This window comes from Paralichthys olivaceus, chromosome 20 (genome assembly GCF_024713975.1).
Source record: "Paralichthys olivaceus isolate ysfri-2021 chromosome 20, ASM2471397v2, whole genome shotgun sequence".
Classification (NCBI taxonomy): Eukaryota; Metazoa; Chordata; class Actinopteri; order Pleuronectiformes; family Paralichthyidae; genus Paralichthys; species Paralichthys olivaceus.
In genome coordinates this window covers 2,131,659-2,155,030 of record NC_091112.1, presented here as the reverse complement: position 1 = coordinate 2,155,030, position 23,372 = coordinate 2,131,659, and the positions used below count along the sequence as shown (strand labels likewise).

At 45.4% G+C, this 23,372-nt stretch overlaps 1 protein-coding gene across 3 annotated transcripts in view; it reads right to left on the bottom strand.

Annotated features, from left to right (window-relative positions):
- Positions 1–23,372, bottom strand: part of pvrl2l (PVR cell adhesion molecule related 2 like) — a 209,192-nt gene that overhangs the window by 73,690 nt on the left and 112,130 nt on the right. The window contains exon 7 of one of the 3 annotated variants that reach the window (XM_069516060.1): positions 5,506–6,532. The exons of the other annotated variants lie outside the window; for them this stretch is intronic. Within the exon in view, the coding sequence (XP_069372161.1) occupies positions 5,898–6,532 (635 nt within the window). The 3' untranslated portion in view covers positions 5,506–5,897. Of the gene's footprint in view, positions 1–5,505; positions 6,533–23,372 lie in introns of those variants that run through there. 3 annotated transcript variants of the gene reach the window in all.

The following is a 23,372-nucleotide window of genomic DNA, read 5'->3' as shown; positions in this document are numbered from 1 at the left end:
CTAAGGCTGAGGCAAAGAGAGAGGGAATATGAAAAAAGAAGGATATATACAATTCCACCCCAGCGCAGGGTCCCCGGAGCAGAACACGTCTTTACAATTAAAAAGATCTGTCGCACTGAAGAGCTATAAACACGAGAGCCACTAATTGGCCGGGTTGAGAAAGGACTGTCAATTGTCGTGGGCTGGAATCGGCCGATCGCCGAGCAGAGGGGTGGCACGGCACTCCAGAACACTCCTGAGGCCTCCTACCTTCCTCCAGCTGTCACTGTCGGAGCTGCAAATCCCATTTAGTCATTTTTTTATTCCTGCCACACACTCTGTCGTCTTCACGCTGGAGCCAACCAGTCGAGCTCCACACGTAACAAATCTGCCCATCTCTGACTTCAAGCTCCGTGGTGAATAATTGACAGTGTTTCAAACGTTCTTGGTCTCAGGTGGTTTACCCCCCCAAAAAAAAAAAAAAAAAAAAAAAAAGACTCAGTGATGTATTCTCGTGCTCTCAACATGGGGCTGAGGTTTCAGTTTCTCTTCTTCTCTTTTTTAGCTCCTGCTCTCTCTGATCTAAAAAGAAAAACTCTCTCCTCCTCCCTCCCCGGGCCTGTTTGGTATTCCCCAGGCGGAGCAGCGAGCAACCACCCTCATTCCACATCCTCCTCTCCCTCTGTTCCACTCTCTTTCCCTCTGACAGAGCCAAGTGACCTGTTGGAGCATCCTCTGCTTAGCATGGGCGCCGCACTCACAGCGCCAAGGACGGGACTCTACAGGGGCTGCGCTCAGGACTGCGACCTCCCGGAGCTGGCGGCGTGTGGGGCGGGGCGGCGGGCAAAAGATCAGCGAGGGACGCTTGTCACTAACACGACCCCATTATCAACTCAGGCTGCTGAGACGGTCGCTACATGACATGAAAGCCGTGCCGTCTCATTGTAGGATGATTCAAATGTACGTGCGCTCACGGAAGATAAACATTCTTGTAAAGCTTCATTTCAATTAGTTCAAGTTTCAAGGTTGTGTTTTCAAACATCTTATGAATCTTAATGAGCCGTTTTAACTCTATTCTCCCAAATTAAAAGTAATAAAAAGATCAGGCAGCTTTATCCTGAACCAATTAAGTTTCAATGCTTGTCACCTGCACCAATACGGTTGTTTTAAAGACCTTGACCGTTGTTTGTGTGTTTGTCGCAAAAACTACTGAACAGATTTCAATTAAACTTGGTGGAAATTTGGTGCATGTGACGAGAAAAAACTAATTAACTCTGGATCCAGGACATTTTCACCAATTTCCCAGAGAATAATTCATTCATTCATTATTTAGAGGACTGATGTATGAGTTTGTGCATTTTGACTTGGTTGAATTCCGGGGACAGTTGGGCGGAGGTGAGCTCCATACATCTTATTTATTCCACAGATGTTTGTCTGTTTGTGTCTGACGTCACGTTTCTTCAGGTTATAGATTGCACCGATTATTTCTGGTGTGACGGCACGAAAACACCATCAGAATCTGTGATCTGTATCTGGAAGATAAGGTGAGTGCGTACATGCGAGCGGAACGAAACGTGATCAGAAAACACATCTGGAGGTGGTTGATGCTCAGACAGGTGAAACTACAACTTGACCGGATTCCGTCCAAGCAGAAAGGTCATCGAGGGAAGAATCCAGGTTTGTAAGTTTGCAAAACTTCCGTTATATATCCCAGAGCAGGTGAAATGCACCGAGGAAAATAAAACCATGTGGAAGTGTGGTGTTTATATATACAAATGAAATGTCTCTGCTTAATTAATAACAGTTTATCCACAGAGAATTGTTTCAGAAAGTTTATTTTTTATTGAAAATGGGTTGTGCAAAAAACAAAAATGATGACTGACGATGTCTCACCGAGGGTACACGCACGCTACGAGACTCTGGAACTAATTAGGCGCCCGAGTTGTGATCACAGTCGAGTGAATGAGCGGCGTGAGGAACCCCTGGAGGACAGATGTGCCATTCTGTACTTCAGTGTTGTGTTGTATGTGCTGGAGCTTTAAGTCTCTGGGGTTTTATTTATATAACATTAGAAAGTCTAATTAGGGTCGGTGATAATTCTCATTTGAGCAAAACAAAAATTCCAATAAGCAGCTTTAAAATGTTTAAATTGTAAAGACAGAAAGAATCCAGCGTATACTTAAATATATTTTTCTGTGTGTGTATGTTGAAGCTTGCGTGCACCCTCAGGAGCTGAAAAGACACTTCATTTGACTTATATCCAAACTGCACTGCACTGACACAATTAACAGCTTCTAATGCAGGTGAAGTTACAGTCTGGCTGTTTCTCCGTTACTGTGAGATGAACTGGCAACACGTCCAAATACACTGTGACACGTGATGACGCTGAAATGTAGCAGATGTGTCATTTACAGACGAACAGATCGCACAATGTTCGACAACGATCAACAGCGGGGGACCTGCTCCGTCACGGGGGGGGGGGGGGTTGGATCTGAAAAGGGGCTTTGTTAAAGCAACACTGAGAAACGTCTTTACCTCAAACCAGCAGCTTGAATAAAAGGAGTTGGAAAGTTCAGTGACTTTCAAATGAGGAGAATGTTTCCTCGTTCATCTCCACTCCTCACCCCGAGCGTCTGTTCTACGTAACGGTGACGGTGGTGAATTTAAATTTCGAGGGAACCATTTTGCAGCATCTTAGTCGGCGTAACGTCCAACCAATGTTCAGTGCATTTCCTTATGTGATGCACAAACATGCACCGACAACATGAAGACGTTTGATAAACCTGCATTTTAACGATCCACAGGTGAACATGATGAACTGTAGATCAGTTAACAAGATTTAGAAGTTATTAAAAACCAGAGCTTGTCTCCAATATTCAGCAGAAGAAAATATGAAGAGTTTGGTGCATTTGTTACAGCCGCAGCATTCATAGACTTTCACTCGTTTTTCTCTTGACGCTAAAAACCACTTCATCGCTCGGACACGGAGCCAATTAGAATGAATCGCCACGTGCGGCTGCCGAGGGCGCTGTTGCTCAGTAAACATCACACAGTGTTGCTTTAACGCATGAAAAATCAATGAACTGTGGTTTAAAACTTCACATTTCAAATATCTCAGATCTCAGTGGATGGACAGTCTGTGTTTGGATCCTGATGTCACAGAATGTATAATTCATTTTAATTAAAAACATCATATTGTATATTGCCATTAAAATATTCATAATAATAACTTACAGGCTTGTGTATCCATTCAAAAACTAACAAACCTTTTCAGATCCTTCCCCCATGAATATTACCTGTGTTGATATTTACAACACTTTTAAAATGCCGTCACGGATTTAATGACAAAGATAATAGAAAACCTTTAATACCACACAGTTTTAGTTTGGATTTTACTCACAGTATCCTTGACTGCAGAACGACTCAAGCCACCAACACACAATCACACTGCACTTCTAAAGCAACACAGACGCCCAGTTACACCTGGCATTACATGTCTGGTACAACATCTGGATATAAGTTCAACCTGATTATCCACTTTGAGATCCGATCGCTCAGCTCACGTCACCTCCTCTCGTTTGCGTGGGTCCAAGAAAAGCGTCTCGTCTTCAATCCGAGTGTCTTGAATAACGTCCACAGGGGAAAACTGCACGTGGTGGAGCAGCGGCACGTGGTTCATGGTTTCCTGCCGCTGTAATTGTTTTACGCGAACACAACTGCATTTACGCTTTACACGTCACAACATCCTTCACCAACTCCGGAGGTGGTTTGACCATCAGATCCCAGTGAGTCCTCAATGCATCCTGGGTGCATCCAAACCTGAACTTTACTTTGGTCGAGCTCCATCCAACCGCCATCAAATAAGCTGGGATCCATTTTAATGCCAGGTGTGAATGGGGTATAAGTACAAGTTGTGTTGTGCACGTGATGTTTGTTACTATCGCTCCAAAATCATCCCTTCGTACTTTTTACTTTACACCAGATCTTCATCCGCCTTGTGTCACCTCACATCCAACAGAAACAAAAGTCATATAAAACAACAGTTAATTAAGAAAATTGCCCATTTGGTGCCTTTTAAAAAAAACAAAAAAACAGATGAGTGGGACAAACCTGGAAACCAATAAGGCAAAATGTGTTGCAGACACATGAGAGCTCTGTGTCAGTTATACTTGAGCAAATGTGTCGGAAAGATCCGTTCAAACAAGAAATATAATGAAGCTGCACTTTTTAAAATGCAGTTTTCAACTTCTGTGAACGATGCACTGTTATCTCAATGTTTAATGTCTCATTAAAGACAAAGAATCCCGTCCTGTCTCACTATTTTTAAACTTTGTGTTTACCTGCAGCTTTGCCGTGTACAAGAAACAAAGATCTGGGAGTTTGGGATTTAATTAAACCTGCGTTCACTTCCGCTCTTGAAATGTGTCTTGGACCGTGTCTTCCTGTCCAATCAGAATGGAGAACATGGAATAATCCGGTACATAGCCTAAGAACATTCTGCGGGACATGGAAAATGAATAAATGAAACGCAGCAGCCTCCAACAAAGCCGGTGAATATTTTGCCTCGTTGAATGCGACCCAGATAGGACTATAAAAACGAGTTATCCCCTTCTCCCTGCACACAGTCATTACGGCTCTCATCTAAGCTGCCCGTTATGTAAATAAAGAAAAACACAGAATAAGAGAGAAGTGTAATGTGTGTGGGACACGGCTTAGGAAAACAAACGGTGTGGGATGCATGTGGAACAGAAAGACATGAGACAGACGGAGAAAGAAAGGCAGAGAATATGGAGATAAAAGTGGAGGGAAAGTAGAGACGTAAAGAGGAGAGAGTTGCGAACAAAGAAAAATCTTTTCTTTACCCATTAAATGAGTCGTTACCGACCCGATGTGGAACTGTGTGAAACCCCCGAGGCTCCCGGTGCATCTTTTCTTCGCGAGATCGACACTATTACACAACGAGAACAACGACAACATCTACACCGACGGTAACAACGACAATTGTGCTATAGTGACACGGCACCCGATATACAGAAGATGCACATCATTAACACCACAGCCAGCGGCACATTAGCACACGCTGCTCAGTCTGTTATGTCACTTCTTTTAAGTGGCCTCGCTTCAGCTGCACCCACCGGGAGAACCAGGCGGCGTCACAGGGTGGGGCAGGAAACCCCGAGTCTCTGAGCACCTCCAAACGGCCGTCGCCGGGGTGACCGGGAAAAAAAACCGCCATCGCTGTTGCCAGGACAACGTTGGTATTAAAAACGGTTCGGGTGAAGAACCAGAGTTTGCAGCGGAGCGGGCGACGTCCACAGAAGCCTTTTCAATGTGGATGAAGGGTTTTTATTTTGAAACAGGAAGGCAATCCTCGAGCAGCTGCGGTGTTTGTGGTTATGCTGTTTTGCGACTTTGCAGATTACGTTTTTATCGTATAAAACACAAACACTCAGCACGTCGACACACTTGCAAAGCTGAAGGAACAAGAACGAAGCAGTTGGCATCGCGTCCAGAGTTGCTGTGGGCTTTTTTTTTTTTTTTTTTTTTTTTTTTTTTGTCACACTGAAAATATTCCATCTCCATGATGCAGTTACACACATAATCCCCCACAGTGCACCTCTGCCACCACAGGTTTCCCTTTCTTCAGCTTCACAACAACTTCATTCTGAATTTATCACGTTTCTTCCAATCCTCTTTTTGGAAAATGACACAGTCACAGTCAAGCGGAGAGGATATAATTGATGGCGTCTCTTTAATCAGGTCGAATGTGAAGCAGGTCGGTGTTTAGCTGATGGAGGCGATGTTGATATATTCGCTGGCGAAGGGGGGGGGGGTGGTTGGTGGGCTCGGACTCCCCCACTTCCTCCACCACATCTCCGTTCCCTATTCTCAGCCCTCATCTTCCCTTTCCTGCGTCCTCAGACATAAATGGCAGTCCGGGAAATGACAGAGCCATCTCTTTGAGACTCCATGTCGTCGTCGAGGTACACGTCCATCTCTTCTTCACCGCCGTGGCCTCTGCGCATGTGATAGGCCGGGGGAAGCATGTTCCCGCCTCCCCCGATGTCTCCGAACCTATCATACTGCTCCTCTTCCTCCTCCATGCTGTCGTCCAGGTCGAACTTCTTCCTCTCGGCTTCACCCATGTCACCACTGAGGAGGATGTCATGGGCGGACGGGGGCTTGCCGGTGGACGAGTGGTGGAGGTGGTGATGGTGGAAGTCGTTGGCCTTCTCCGTCAGAGTTCCCGTGGCGTCGCAGCCTTCCCGATACGTGTAGATGGGCCCGTTGTTGTTCGCTCCAGTCCCGTTTTTGCCGCTGTTGCTGCCGGTGCCGCTGAAAAGCAGCCGAGCTTTGTTGCCATAGTCTCCGCCGTTGCTGCCGCCGCTGCCCGTCGCTATGGAGTCGCCGCTGCTGGGATAGCCACGCCTCTGCTGTCGGCGGCTGCGGCTCAGGACAACGGCAATGAGCGTGACAACCAATAGCAGGGCCAGGAGGGAGCCGATCACGGCGCATGCCACGACGCCGGCACTGAGCGGGTCCTCCAAGGCTTCTGCAGAGGGGATGGAGGGGTTGGAAGGAGGGAAAATGGGTGGAGGAAAAGAAAAAAAGGGCAAAAGGAATTGACGGCTGTTTTAAAGTCCTGCTCCGTGTGGAGGAGGTGTTCTTCTTGTGTTGTCAGTGTGCTGTAGTGACAGTGTCTTCCTCTACGTGTGTTACAATCCTCTTACAAGTGTGTGGTAATGTTCTCCTCAGTGTAATCCCTTGGTAAGAGTGCAGTCAGTCATTGCTGGGATCAGGCTGAATGGGACTCATTCACTCTCTCCCAGAGGCTCGTTGCATTCTGCAGACACACACGTGTGTCCAGCTGCTGGCACTTCAGTTTTTCTGTCCCCCCCCCCACCCCTCTTTGCCAGCCTGGGGGAGAAGCCTTTTGTTCTACACGTCATGTTGGTGTGAGCCAAGTTTGCCTCTCCACTATTGTTTCAGTCGAAGATTGAAACAAAAACGAGAGATGGGTTTACAGCAGCGGCAGAGAGAGGTTTGTGTTGGGCCTCATGCTGTTATGGGTTATGGGCCCGGTAGAGCCACACAGACAGACGCAGAGACAGACACACAACAGAGAGGTTATTCAAAGAGGGTCAGTGGAAACGAGCACAAAGTCCTGCCTGGACAATCGCCACAATGTCTGACATCCCTCGAACCCTCCCATTAGCGCCCTCTGTTACTTTCCCACCCTCCTTATTATCCTCACTCCCCCTCTTCCTCCCCCCATCATCTGCTTCCTCCCCGTGCCTCTCTTATCGGGTCAGCTAGTGAAAACCACAGGGCAGAGCGGTCGCCTGCTGTCAGCCCAGGACTGAGTCCAGATCTCACTGATCGGCGGCACACAAAGGTAAAAGGTTCACACTGTGGAGCAAGACTCACATGCCAGGACATTTTTAAGAGGATTCTGTGCAGGAATATGAGAGAGAGAAAAGATTGTGTAGGATTTGTATGAGTAATTCATGATGGGCTAAAAAAGAGGAGGAAAAGAAAGGCGAGGAGAGGAGTTGAGCCTTTAGTGCAGAACTGCAAAAGGCCAGCTCACGCTTCTTCTTCCTTTGCTCTGAATCGCATGCTGATTTTTCTATGGGGTGCAGTAAGGGCAGTGGAATACGGAACAGCAGGGAAATCTGAGCCCCTTTCTGTTTTATGCAAATAACAGCGAGGTTCTGCCAACACTCCTGGCAAACACAGCAGTGAATGCCAATCAAACAATCTGAGGTTGGCTGAAACGAACACTGTGCGGGGTTACGAGCCGGAGCAGCACCGGTGAGGGAATGACTTTTTTTTCTCTTTCCGAGAAATCACGTCGGACATCAAGCGCTGATCTGAGCAACGCTCACAAGAATGAATTAGGCTAACAAAACCAGCGGGGGGCTGGGCGTTACTATAAGTGAGCCTGGATAGAGAGCCTGTGATTTATACAAATCGTTCATTCTGAGGGTATAGGAAAAAAAGAGACAGAGATAAAAGCGGCGATGGATTGGGCAGGAGGAGAAAAAAAAAAAATTGGAAGAGGGTTTTTGGGTAGATAGAGAGAGGAGAGCAGATGAGAGGAGAGTTAAGAGGAGAGGTCTCAGATTGCTTTCAAACACTCTCTAGCTCGGGTCTCGCATGGGAATGCAGGAGGGTTATGCCAGGGTGAGACAGACGGGTTGGGCGGCTGAGGCGGGGCTCCTGGGACAGGATATGATGTCTAAATTAGGGGACAGTGTCTGGTGATATCCCACTGAAGTGACAGAAGGCATTAGGATGACGAATCCAACTTTCCCTGTCCTAGTTTTCTCCCTCTGCAAACTCACAGACCGGACTGAATACACAACGTGAGGGCCAAAATGTTATTTATTGTGCAATTTATGCTTTGAGCATTAGCGGCATTTATCAAGCGTCTGAGCAAGAGACAGCTGAATAATGGACTTTTGTGGAAGGTCTTTGGTGGCTGTCGTCCTTCCGTTAATCAACTACTTTAAATCCCATTATTCCGTATAGGCTATAAACAACAGTGTTCCTACGAAGGTCCATTAGAGCGAGTGTGTTCATTTTTCAACCACTCTTAGGTCACCAGCTTGGTTTTATCTCCAATTTTCAAAGTCTAAAAACTGTGGAATGAAGATTGATTTCTAAAAACCAGAATGATTTTCCACTGCGACGACCAGAACGCAGCGACCTCCTCCTCTTCCTCCTCCTCTTCCTCCTCTCATGGCTCCAGACTAACCTTTCAACTGGTGCCACTGAGGTAACTGGTCCTGCATCTTTAATCAGAAACGCATTCTTGCCAACATTTGTAGGAGAAGTTTGATACTAATCTCAGGTGCAGATTGGCATCCTGTGTTTATGTGGATGTTGGACGTTACTCACCACAGGTTCAAATACTTCCAGTCATTATGAGAAGCTAAGCTAATCACCTCCGGCTTTATCCTCAACTCACTGACTGATTCCAAGTATTCCTCGAGGACCTGTCTAGTTCCAGGTGTGACATGCTTTTCTACTGTCCTACATTAACTCGGTGTGGTAAATGGGTTCAGATCTCCATGTCAGTGAGCTCAAAGTGTCGGGGCACATAAGCTCAGCATGACACCATTTGACGTTTAATTCCTCCTGGAAATCCGAAAAGTACGTCTATGCAGGAAAACACTTTCTTAAAGGCAGATACAAAGTTTCCTCAGGTGCTGTGACATCACGTATTTCAATCCAAAGCTCTAATGGGTCCTAGATCATCTCTGACAATACTGTGCCACATGCACGATCAGTGTCACTGTCAAATCTTTGGCAAAAAGTCTTATGACGCTTTAGTAAACACTGCGCTGTGAACATATTTTCCAAATAAAAAGTGATAATAAAAAAAAAAATTAAAAAAAAGGGCAGGACTATCGTTAGCAAGAAAATAGGCCACGCTTGTCATCCTGATTTCTCATCAACAGCGGCAGCCTGCCTGCATTAAGAAGCACAGTGATAAATGTCATAGAGAGAGGCAGGGGAGCTTATATCAGTCTCTGTATTAGTGTCATGTACGTGGAGGAGATTAGGGAGAGAGTGAGGGAGGGAGAGAGAGTGAGAGAGAGAGAGAGAGAGCCATGAAAGCAATCCATTTCTACCCAGTTACATTCACTGCGGTAGGGATAATCTAAATGAGAAGATTTGGGCGGCAAGGTGCAAAGAGTTAGAAGGGTGGAGTGATACTGTAGACAAACAGGGGGAGAGAGAGAGAGAGGGGGAGGAGGAGGGGAGATGAGTGAAACAGAGGAATCCAAATAATCTTTTGTTGATCTCTGTCACCATCCCTCTCCTTCCTCTCTCCTTGCTTCGCGTCCTCACGATCGGGCCTGAAAACACACCGAGCTGCTTCAGCAGTCAAACAATAAGCCAGAGGCACAGACTGTAAAAACTCCACAGTGGGAATTCTCATTAAAAGCAGCTCTTGGTCAAGGACAAGACGCAGAGAAATGCAGCCATGAATATGCTCCAGACGCGGATGCCACAGTCGCCGGCTTTGCTGCGCGAGGTTACGCTGAGGACTAATATAAAAAATGGATTTGAAGACTGTGCTTCTACTGACAAAAAAAAAAATCAAACCTAGAACTATCGAGTCAAGTTCACTCTGCTTCTCAGCTGAGTTCTGAGTTTCTCACCAACAATTGTTAAATTCAGCTTTTCAGGTAATATCCACCGACAAAATACTCACAGATTCAAACTCTCCATTATCTGTTCATCAGTTGATGTACCTTTGACTTGACTTGCTTTAGCTAGCGTGCTAACCTTAAAGGATTATAAACAACACGATCATGTAGACTGACGAACAATTGCATTAAAAAAAACTCAGTAAATATGTTTTTCTCCATCTGGCGAACGATCTGTAAAAAGGGTTTTCCTGTGTTTAAGTGCAGGTTTCATGTTTTCATGTTTTCAAACTAAAGTAATTTGAGTTTGCTGCTTCTCTCAGCTTTAAATACTTTTGTTTCTGGGGGGGATGTTACCTACACAAGCGTCACACTGTGTGCGATGCTTTGTGAGCAGCAGACAAACTAAAGTAACAAGATTTAAGTCATGATTGCATGTATAAAGCTGCATGTCCGGGAGGCACGGGCTCATAATCGTAGCAGATGTACGCCGAGGTGGGGGAGGTGAGGCCGCGGCTAAATGTTATCACGGTGGGTTAATGGGACCCGGGGGCGACGCAGGCGAGGAATCACAGATGTACAGTGGGAAGAGGATTTGAGAGTAACCTCTTTACAGACACAGCGAGCTGAAGCGAAATATTTCACCGCCGACTTTGACGAGACGCCTCACCGAGGTTCGCGTCTCACGTTCGATTTGAAGAAATACACGTGGGCCTTTTTTTCCCGGAGAAGACAGGTGGAAACAAAGCATAATGAACGAGACACACGAGGGCCGAGAGAAGGACATGCACCAATAAGGACGTTAATGGGTTACAGTGTTCCGGTCGATAACAGAGCACAGAGAACGTACTAGCGTGGCATCGAGCACGGGGCCATTTTCATGCAGCGTCTGACTGAGTGTGATTAGCATTTATTCATGAAGCTATGCACTTTCTTTTTTCTAGGAACATGCTGTTAAAATTGGACTTTATGGAGAGGTACACTTTATATAATGTAAAGTGTGAGAGAGAATTTTCTTTCAGTGTCATTTCATAGGATTAAAAAGTGAAGTGTTGGTGAATACATTCCCTTTGTACCATTACCTATGTACGAAACTAATTTATTTGAACTGTTAACCCTCCGTTTATACATCTGGACGACCTGGAGAACCAGCACCCTCCACTGACTGCTCTCCTCTCTACTTCAGCATCGCATCCTTGTCGTACTGTCGGACTCATGATGGAGGAATGTGCATGTTCTGTCGTCTTTGCGCACCCACGCCCACAGAAACCGGCCAAACATCATCAGTCACACTCGCATTACACACCGACACGCACAGCTACACATTCAGTCACACACGTACTGTAAAAATTATCAATGTGCGCACACACACACACACACACACACTCAGCTTAATTACCCTTGATTACACAGACAAACTTGCACACATGCAGACACACAAACACCAAGAGCCACACTCCTCTAATCAATTACCCCTGATTATCCCTGATCTTCACAACATACTTCATTTGGCGCTCAACTAAAATCCTACGCAGGGCCCCGCCACCGCTCCGCATCCCACCGCCGGTGTTTCCATGACGATCTCAGTCATTTCCTCACACAACCCTGTCACTGAGGAAATTTCCTGCCGAAAATCATCCTCAATCCTTTCTCCTCATCACAGATTCTCGCCGGCGCTTTTCATCTCCGGATCTCTCTCCGTGCTTTTTCATCAGCGGAAACAATAAAGAGCGTGGTAGAGAAAGAAAGAAACTCAAGAGTAAACCGCGCAGAAAAGAGACGGAGAAATGGAGTGAGAGCAGAAAGTCAGAATGACTTTTTGAAGCATCTTGTTTTTGGCATTTTTCTTGGCCCATTGAATCTCGCTGCGCTCTGTCCTTTGAGACTCAGGGTTTTAAATGGATGCTCTCTGACACAGAGCAAGCAGATGGGATGAAAACTCAACAGCACAGACAGACGGGAAGGAGAGACAGAGGGAGAGAGAGAGAAGGAGGGAGGGAGGGAGGTGAAAGAGGGTGGATGGAGATGATGGATAGATGGATGGATGGAAGTTGAGATAAATGGGTGGATTCATCTCCTCCAAGCTCATTACCCCCCCTTTAACCTTGAAAGCTCATCTGCGTCGCTTCTTTCTGCAGAAAACACTCGTTCAAACTTACAAAACATCCATGTGGGAGTAACATCTACGTGCATGAGTACACACACATTAAGACAAACCGCTCGCACGTACGAGCACTCGCACGCACACACTCGGTCTAATTGGGTTTTTCCACATCTTTTGGCCCCCTGCAGAGGTTATGAACTTCAGGAGGTTTCCCAATTGCCTCTCCACCTCCCTCTCCTAGTTCAACACCCATTTAGTCTCCAGCTGCTGCTGCACACACAGTCGCTCATACAAACACCCAATGAAAAACTCCCACACACAAAAACACACACACACACACACTCCGCAGACGATTTCTCTGACTTCTGGCTGCTTTCACCTCAACAACAACCCTCAGCCTAAAATGAACTCTAACAAAATTTACAGCCTAAACACACATTTGTGTAAGTTTGTGCTCGCACAACACACACAGGAGAATATGAACATACAAAAGCCCAATGACTCATCTCTGACAAGCTTTCTGCAGCGTATGTGTGTATCAGTGCACAAGCACTGAACGACACAACTCTCCCTCTGACACAACACGATAGGAATGTAAGTCCTCGGAGGAATGAACTCCAGCCACGAGTTTTACTGAGTGTGTGTTAACTGTGGAGTTGTAAAACACAGTCATAAAAACACAATGAACTACAACAAAATGGAAGCAACAGGACCTGATATTGATTGAGTGCATGCACATCCAGATATTCAGCGTCTTCTGTGCAGTGACTTCAGATCAGTGATTGTTTTCAGACCCGAATGCAACATGCGTGTCAATGTTTGCATGTTTCTACCTTAAGAGCCGGAGGAGACGTCTGTGTCTCAGCCACGAGATCTTTGTCTTCAAAGACTGTTTTCGATGAAATGCGTCAGAATTCGCTGAAATACTTGCAGGAAAAGCAAAATGTAGTTTGTTTGTCTGTTTACGCTCTTAGCCTGCAGAGAAGGAGGAGGATCTCAGGTTTTATCTCAAAAACCTTTTCAAATCTTGGGAGATAAACAAGGTCAACCGGCTCACATCTGTATTTACTTTTAAGACATTTGCTCGTCCATCAGCAGGTCCCTTGTTATTCTCTGTTGTCCTTCAGTGAGCGAGGTAACCCTGGAATATAAAAATGTCAAACTTGCCTAAACTGAATCAACTACATGTGATAAAAGAGTTTTGAGACCTTTGGGCCTTTCAGTCTTTTATGAGCATTCATCAGGAAATAGGGGTTTTATTTTCCACTAAAAAACTCGAAGACCTCCTGTTACAGATGCATACTTTTCATCTGACATCATTTCCATGGTAACGCCCCCCCCCCCCCGAGCCCACACGCAACCCAAGGTGTAATGGAAACGTCTCCTCAGCATCATTAAACACTCTCCTGCTCACCGTGTGACATCCTGAAGCAGAGGATCATTTGGAAATGTGTTTCTCTAGTAAGACAAGCGCTGTGACCTTAACAACTGGACGGGATCTGGATCGCTTATGTTAAAACAGTGGCGTGGTCTACTTTAAAACTTATCACAGTTAAAAAGTGCAGTCGAGTGGTGGGTCCGAGACCCAGGGGGTAGACCCAGAACTCACCGGAGGGTCTAAGTATCCCATCTGGCCTGAGGAGAGGGACGTCTGGAACAATGGATTGATGGATGATTCCCGTCTGAACCCTTGATTCCACGTTGACTGTTTGTTTTGTTGAATGGTTCATTTATTGCCTCACTGCATGATTACAAGAAAACCACAGCCTGTGACTAGAAAGTTACACAGCTCTTAACTACCTTGTTTACTGAACACCAGCTCAGAGGATTGCTGGAGGAATAAGTGATTCCAGATCCTGTACGAGGTTTGTGTTGCTTGTCGTTAATTCAAATTTCTGTGAGGACACAAGAGGAAACTGTCCGTTCTGCAGTTTCCCATGGGTTCAATTTGTTAATGCTCGGCTTTTCAGAGATGAGAACCTGTTTCCTGTATCGTACCGACATCAGCGTGTAAATAAATACATCCTTGAAGTTTTGGGTGAAGTCCCACATTCGGAACAAATTATATTCTCTTAACAAGCGCACACCACAAGGCTCTTGGATGAGGACACAGACTTTTACTTTCAAGCGTTTTGGTTTGAGTTATAATGGCACCGTCTTCACCTACACAGCCAAACCAACTAAACCAAACACATAAACATGTCACAGTGTTAATAAAATGCTCCACCCACGTGTGGTTATTATCTCAGGCGGATCGGAAAGAATCAAATTGCCTTGTTGACTAAAAACAACCCTGATACTTGCACTGTAAATTATTTGAAGTTATGAGTGGGATGATGTTTTGTATATTTTATCTTCAGAGCCTGAAACTTTGAGTAAGCCGAGATGATAAAAAATGGCCTTTGTCAGCCGGCCGTGTCCGTATAAAGAAGCATTTAATGCAAATCTGTGGTGATCCATCACCCGACTGCTGCTTACTCACAGCAAGTCGCATTCACACGTGCGCTCACACACAAACACAAACACACACACACACACAGAGCCGTCAACTTGAGTGGGTTCAGTAGTTTAATGAACATTATTGATGGCGAGGCTACAGCATTGCTGGCGTAATTAGTGTGATGTCTCACACCTACATGTCTGTGGCTTCATTAATTCAGTGCAGATTCTACCCATTTTGCATGGGAATCTGTGCACGTCACATGCACACACGCACGTACACACACACACACACACGCACGAATAAGCACCAGCCCGAACACTTGTGTCATAATCCAAAGCCCCAGTAAGTGCTCTTGCTTTCACACCCTGCCTGTGCTGCATTATGCACTGAATTTGCATCACTGCTTAAGTGTGTGTGCATGTGTGTGTGCATGTGTGTGTGTGTGTGTGTGTGTGTGCATGTGTGTGTGTGCATGCATCACCGTTGTGCACTGCCAAATATATTTTTAGTTCTTATTCTGCTTGGTTGAATGCAGGAAGCTGATTGGATCCAGACCTTGGCTGTTGATACTGATCAACAAAACCAGCTGAGTGAAAAACAGCCATCAGCCTCCCTATCCCCTCTCTCACTCTCTCACTCTCTTCATCCCTCTCCCCTCTCTCACTCAATCCATCTCCCTCTCTAACTCACTCTCCACTGTTCCCTCTCACTTAAATGGGGCGGTTTGTGGTCGGGTGACTCATTTCTAAGCAAATCTTGACCATGGGAGAGAGTTAAAAGGGAAGGGGGGGCAGAGAAAGGTTCAAAGGGGCCCAGGAGAGTAGAAAGAAAGAGGGGGAAAGAGAAAAAGAAGGAGGGAAATGAATATGAGCTTGTGTGCCTTTGCTCATTTCAGATGGACCAATTCCATCCTTTCAAAGCAGAAAACGAGGAGGGGAGAGGGGGAAGAAGAGGGAGGATGGGGGAGCCATCGGGGGAAGAAAACAGCAAACCCAGAGTGGACAGGATTAAGGCCGCTAAAGCCACTGCTCTTTTTGCCCCTCTATCAACCCCCCCTCTCCTCGCTCTCCCCCACTCCGCTCTGTTCATGAATATGATCAGCAGCACAAAAATGAAAAGCAAACATCAAGACAGCGATAATTCTCTCCGCCCCAGATTTACTCCATGTCCGTGACGTGTTGTCGATGAGATCTGTAAACGCTTCAGCACAAGGACACAAAAAACTAAATCCTAACAATAAATTATTACATAATCTGACGTGCAAATATACGAGCGGTACGTTTTTGACACCTAGAATTGATCCGAGGTTGTGTTCTCGATAACGTGCATGTAATTGGCACTGGATCTTTGAGGGCACAACGTATATTGGATGGTAGAAAGTAAAAAGGGAAATCTTCGGACACAGCTTTAATATAATGCCGTGTTCAAGTCATATTGTTGTAACCAGAATTACACAGACCCCAAGTGGGACAAACTGATCCACAGATTTCTGGCACCAAAACCATCTCCTGACTACAGACGTGTCAACAAGCTGTTGGCAGCACGGCGGTGACAAACTGTCAGTGCAACACAAGAGAAGATACTTGAGGATGTTTAACTCTGACGACGCGGTTAACACAACCTTGGAATCGTGTGTGAACAGTGCATCTGTTGATCGTCCAACTCTTTTCTAAATGCAGAATAAAGGCCAACATACTTGGATGTAAACTGACGGCAAAGAAATGAACTGACCACAGTAAAAATAATTAAAGAAAACTAAATGAACAATTCAGCATAAAAATGTCCAAAAAACATCTGTAATTCAGAGAACGAGAGAACACACTGTTCGACTGGTGCCAGCTGTTGATGGCAGAATATGTAAATCATGAGGAAATAACTGCAAAGTTTGGATTCATCATTATTTATCTTATTATATAATTTTTGGAGGAAAGATAAACATAAACCCAGAGTTTCAACTCAAACTTCAAACCCACTGCAGCCTACCAACATCAACAGCTGAGCATTTTTTAGAACAGGAAGCAGAATGTTTAGGTGCTAATTGTGCGGATGGTAAATATGGAAACGCTGCTGCAGGAAGCGAAGGAGAACTCTTTGGAAATGTTAGAATACGGCAGATAACGGCAATTAGTGATAATGACCGCAAACAAGCAATTTCAAGTTTCCCTGTTCCGTTCAGACGGATACTGAACTTTGCTGAATTCAAACATGTCGGAGCAACAGTGGGACTAAATTCTTAGAACACGTTACAGGAACATTGTAGGAATAGTGTGTCATTATCTCAGCATTAACACAAACACGTGCTCACAGCAGGTTTTCTGTGGTCTGTGAGAAAACCAGACGTATAAACTGCTGAACCAGCTGGAGACGTGGACACACACTTGGAGATCGAGCATCTTTCGACCCACTCCTGCCCTCCTCTTCTCTTCTGTCGATCTCGCCTTCACCTCCTGCTCAACCCCGCTTTCCCTTTGCTTCCTAAAGGTCCAGCCTTTCTCCTCTCTGCCTCCCTTAAACACGTCACCTCCCCTTCTCCCCCCCTCTCTGCATTGATCAGTCCGTAGTGGATTAGCTGCAGATTGTGATAGCGGGTCTGACCCCGGCTGTCCCTGGACAAGCCCTGCTGGCTAATTGAAAGGCATCGCACTAGTCTGCAGGATTAGAGACTTCTTTGTGTGGCCCATTATTACACACGTGCACACACACACACAAATAAAGACAAACTGGTTTATTATGTCAGGCCAGGGGAGAATATCCTGCAATCGCAACACAGAGAAATGAAAAATATGATTAAACCCTCAACACGAATGGGATGTTTTTGTTTGTGTGTGTTTGTCTCTATAGAGTTAAAGACTGTATCTGCTTTTTGTCCTTGTTGTCAGCGTGTATGTGCGAGTGTGTAACTGTATCTGCATGAGCAGCATGAACTCTATTTAAAAAATGTGTTGGGAGCCGCTGAACTGTGGCTCAGGGTCTTTAACATTGAAATGGAAAGCAGTAGCTGAAGAGCAGAGGTAATCATGGACCACTCCCCCGGAAAGCTTCAGCTGCAGGTAACACAACTAACATCTGACCCTGCGAGTCCGGTGACGAATGAGCCCGTGCATGAGCCCAGCGCTGAAAATGCATAAAACACAATGAAACCCTGTGCGGAGGCAAATATGGAGAATATGAGTTTCCTCGTGTTGCAGGTTGGTGATTTGTGCATCTGTGCCACATAATAAACCCACAGAATCAGCGCACGCACACACACACCGTAATGTGCAGTGTACGTAATGTGCAGCATACAATCACTCTGTGTCTGTGTTGAATTATTACGTGTAACTCTGCCTGGAGCCAGACTGCAGTAGTTCAGACTCGGACTCAGAAAAACCAAAACCACAACTACTGAAATGAAGGAGGCGAAGAGCTGGAAAGCAGCGGATACAGTTTACATGACGAGCAGATGTGTAAGCACGTGCTCGCCCCCTGATTGAAGCCAACAGCTCGGCTCAGCTCTATCAATGACTTCACCCTTCTCTTCTGACTGGAGCGGTGAAGAAAAACTCTTGAAACTCTTGACTGCATCAACCCGCTCAGGCCCTCAACGTTAAAATATTTAGGCAGAAAACGTAGAGAGACAAGTACCTCTCTTTCAAATATTTAGATGATACACCACGCAACACTCAACCCCCTCAGCCCCTCTGCTCCTGCTCCAACTCTGCTGGTGGAATCAATAATGCATCCTGATGGATAACTTTCAGAGCTGAGGCCCGGTTTGGTTGATTGGGAGTTGAACATGTGCCACGTAGAGGACTCAACGCCAAATAAAAGAAAACCTAGAATCACTGCTCTGCGGTTGTATGCCTCCGCTAACCAGTGCAGGTTGAGACATGTTCAGGAGACAATGGTTTGTGACCTTGTCGTCGACCCTTTGACCACAGAAGTATATTCAGGTCGCCCTCACGTCTGACAGAATGTCTGATGAAATTCCCTCAAAGCGTTCTATGAGATATTGTGTTCGCAAGGTAAAAAAAACACGACGATTTTATTTTCACTGTACACTGTCCTCATGTCTGTCGGCCATCTTTCTCCAGCCATAAATATTGCTCGGCTAGTGACCATCGGTTGTATATGTCTATTCCCTGATGCATTGTGGGATACAACGAGCTCACTCTATAGGGTATAAACATTCTCACGACATATTTTGAGATCACTACATGTAACAGTGGCCTGTACAGTGAGTCGTCAGGGACTCAGCATGGGACTCACAGTGGGAGCAGTTCTCGTGGGTCCTTCAGACGCTGAGGTCATCGGGAGAACAAGAGTGACATTTTAAAGCTCATCTCCACATCCGATAATTGATCGACATCGCTGCTGTTCATCACGTTTTAACCAACAAAGGCTCCCGGGGGTCAGTCCAGAGCTGGAAATACTCAAGAAGGAGCCTCATCGATATCTCACTTTGGCTTTTCAAACTGGTCATTAACGGCCAGCAGGATCACGCAGCATCAATTTAATCAAAGAAAAACTGAATCTCTGTTGAGACCTTTCTCCTTCCAGACCGCCCGCTGACGACCAGAAAGAGCTTTCATCTTTCTCAGTGTGTCCTGATGTAGAAAGAATTGTCACATCCGTCTTTTCATGACAGACTAAGATCAACATTTTCCTTTATATGATCAAAACCTTCACACGATCTCAGCCGGTGGACGCTTTTCCACGGCTCCTGTTTAAGTATCAAAATAAAAGTCCTTGATGAACAAACACGCCACCTGGAAAGTCTCCGGCAGAAGAGGTGTTGTTTCTGCGGCAGCTCGTTGAAAAGAACCCTCTGCTCTTGAGGTCTCGCCACGTTTCACTTTGCTTCTTTGTCTCCGGTGCTGCTAACGTCTTGAAGGACAAATAAAAGGGGACGGCCACCGGCTGAGACTGTAACACCAACTTCTGGCTCGCTTCCCAGAAAATAATCTCACAACGAGAACTTTTCATTCTGTGCAACCAACATCCTTCCCGTTGCTCAGTTGTCACCTCTTGAACCATATTTTTGCTAATTTTGAGTTAATCAAAGCTTAATCCCCTCTGTTAATTCTGCTAATTCGTTCCTGTAGCACACAGCCACTTCCCCACATTTACAGCTATTATGCTGTGTGGAAGTATTTTGCATTTTAAGCTAATTATAGGCCTAATGCTGCTCATGTATATGTACCTACCACAAAGAACAGGGATTAAAAATCACCCTACCTACATTAGCTGTGTCCCGAAGCAGGGGTCTGAGTGAGCCGATGACAGAAGGCAATCAAGAGCATTTCCTTCATTGGCTTCACCAGCTAGTCCCTCCCTTACTGCTGACGTCAAGCAACATAACGAGAAAGGTCCCCATCGGTTGTTTCTCTGGGACGAACGGACACATCTGTTGGCTTGTGGGAACCTTCGCGATAGGACTTGTCTCACCGCTGCGACGGAATTCAGTCTCCGAAGAATAGAGCCCCTGAATTGAGACACAGCTGTTATCCCAATCACCATCAAAATATTAGTTGTGTTGACAAGAACAACTCTGCGCCGCCCTCTCGAGGAATCTCATGGCAACAGAGAGGATGCTAGGAAGTCTGCGGGCAGTGAAGGTTGCAGCATGAATACGACTTTATTCTTTGAGCGCTGACTTCACTCTCAGGGAGGCAGTGCAGGTTCTGTGTTCGGTGCAGGCCACATCGCTGCTGTTAGACTCACACACTGTCGGGCCTGAACCGTTGACCTTTCGATAATAGAACCTTTTTTCTCCTCACCAGGTCACCCTGCTGCACTAAACACATACCCGTCCTCCTCCCTGGGCTGGTTCGTGCAGTACATTTTGAAGAACAAGGTGCTTGAACAATATGCAGTAGATCACGTCATGTTAAAGAAATGCCAGACACACTCCCTGAGGCCGACTGGCCGATGTTGATGTCACAGCTGGAAATCAACTACTTTCAGCTGTTTGTCTCATTTAGCTTCTCCTGCTTGTTTAGCTAACGCTCATTTTCATTCTGTTTCAATGTGCAAAAGGACTTTTAAAGAGCAAACGTCACCACTGACATAACCAACATTTGAATTGCTAGCATGTGGGACAGTCCACCGCTGAGACGCCGCCTCGCATCAGAGGGTAATTTGTTGTTTTTTGATAAATATTATAATTAACCAATTATCGAACTATTTTCTCTATTGTTAGTGGTTTCCTGCATTTTCTTATATACATCTGGTATTTTACCCATGATGCACAGAGAGCAACAGCCTGTGGGACTCGTCATCGATGACGGGATGATTACTCTTTCCGCTAAAACAAAAATCATTGCGAATGTTTGCTCTAAATGTCCCAGCTCGGTTTCCTTCTGACACATTTAACTCTAATCATGAAAACTACACTAACATTACATGCACTCATTCTGTCTCTCTGAGCCCTGCACCGGTGGAGGTAATCTGTGGACTGGAAGGTCATCCTGCTGTGAGACAGATAGAGAAACAGACTGAAGTTACCGCTGCAGGCAGCCGGTGATTCAGGAGTGAGATATGAGCCTCCCCCACCTCAAATCTCTCGACGTGGACGGCTTCATACACCTCCGCCCCATGTATGTGTATTTGTGTATTCCCTCCAGGTCTGTGTGTGTGATAAGCCATCGCCCGCAGGCTCCCTCCTCAGCGCTTATCTCCCTGACAGACGTTACTCCTGCATGGCCGCTGCCCCAGCACCCACACCGAGGGGGCGACATTGGAGCTTTCTGTGATTTCTAAAAGTTTCCATCAGATTTTCTTTTTTGCTTTGTCTCTGATTGTCAGAAACTTTTTTTTTTTTTGTATAGAGCAACCCCTCCCTGAGTTGGTTCACGTTTTGTGGGGGATAAACTTCAGTGGGAAATCATTTGGCTGTGGAAACGAAACCCATCTGGATAAAATCATTCCCGGTCTCGCTGCAGAGATTTGGATTCACCTGAGCTGTCAGACTAACAGAACCGATGGGAGATCGGTAATTATGTAGATCTAAACTCACAATGAAATGAAAAAAGGATTTTCACACAAAGGGAGTTATATTTATTACTAAAAAATATTAAAGTTTCAACACCATAGCCACATCTGCTATAAAACAAACTCTTTCTCACATTTTTACTCAGACATTAACTCTGAAGTATCCACACAGTGAGGTCCAGACTGTGTCTTCCACATATGAAGAACACAGTCGGAGATCATCAGGGTGTCAACGGGCTCACTTTGACAATCTCTGGAGTTTTTGCTGGCAGGAGAAACTGCAGAGAACGTCTGAAGCAACTGACTCAGACATTTGCATTCCCACATGCAGCCCCTCTAGATCATTTCAGGAGATTATTAAAAGTTTAGTGCAGCATGTCTAAAAGCAGTTTAGGGGTAAATGTTATATTATCTGCACCTAAACCTTTATTTGACAAAATGACAACAAGAGTAATTACTATTATTACTAACACTCCTTTTCTCTCAGCACCGTGGTTGTATCCTTAATTAACTCATTTTGAAGAATTAATCCAACTACCACATCCTATTCAGCCATAATGAATCACAACAAGACAAAAGTGAAACACCATTTCCTAGCGACATGCTCATTCTTTCATCACCTTCTAAGCACATTTTATATGGAGCGACACCTTTGTTAACATCCAAACACAAACACAACATGCTGCGTTGTTTGTTTTAGCAGAATCGGAGGAAACAGCTCTGACACATTACAGCTGCATGACGCTGACGAACTGAACACAGGCAGCAACAACAGAAATGAAGCAGCCGCACAAAGAAACAGCAAGAACTCAACATTTAGCTAAATTATTTGAAGGAACAAATAATACTCCACCAATAGTTCCTGTTGGGAAGTCCCTCTGCAGAATACAGCAATTAGTTTCCTTTCCAAAACATTTATTATAATTCAATAATGGAATACGCCCACATGTTGTCATCCCAGCTGAGTGTCACATTCACACATTTGATAATAAAGTTAAGTGTAATCTTGTTTCAACTTCTGCCGTGTTGTGTTTTTTGGGGAATGTGACGAGTGAGATCCAGGAATAAACCGGAATCAAACGTATCGTACGCACCTCTCTCAGCTACACAGACCGAGGCCACGTTGCTCCTTCAGATGCTTTAGTTCTGTGGCCTCGGACTGAAACTGGAGGAAACTAAATCAGCTACATCAGGATGTGAAGACGAGATGAGATCTGACGAGTAGTCTAAACAGGCGGTCATTTCCTGTCTGTTGCTGCAGCAACACATCATATATACTCAAAGCCCAGAGGAGCTGCAGAGACACGGTAGTTAGCCACAGACTGACGTCTGTACTTTACATCTGTGTGTCAGAGAGACGGAGTCAGAGGGATGTGAATGAAAGAATTACACATACTCAGCCCGGGTGTATTTGCAGAGCACGTTCCTCTTACAGATTAGTTTTTACAAGAACCAGGAAAGTGAATAATTATATATAAGAGGACATTATATTATATTATTCTACTTGACCACTTGTGATGGAGTCACTCAGGTCTGAAAGGTGTCTTTGTCCCTGTACCACAGAAAGTAATGACTTCATCCTGGGAGGATATTGATGCAGAGCTTTTCTCGTTAACGCTGCTGTTGGTCGAACCAACTGCCGAGTACAGCGGGAGACGACAGCCCTCATGGTGTCGGGTATTTGTAGGCTAGCAGAGGGTTTATGTCCAAG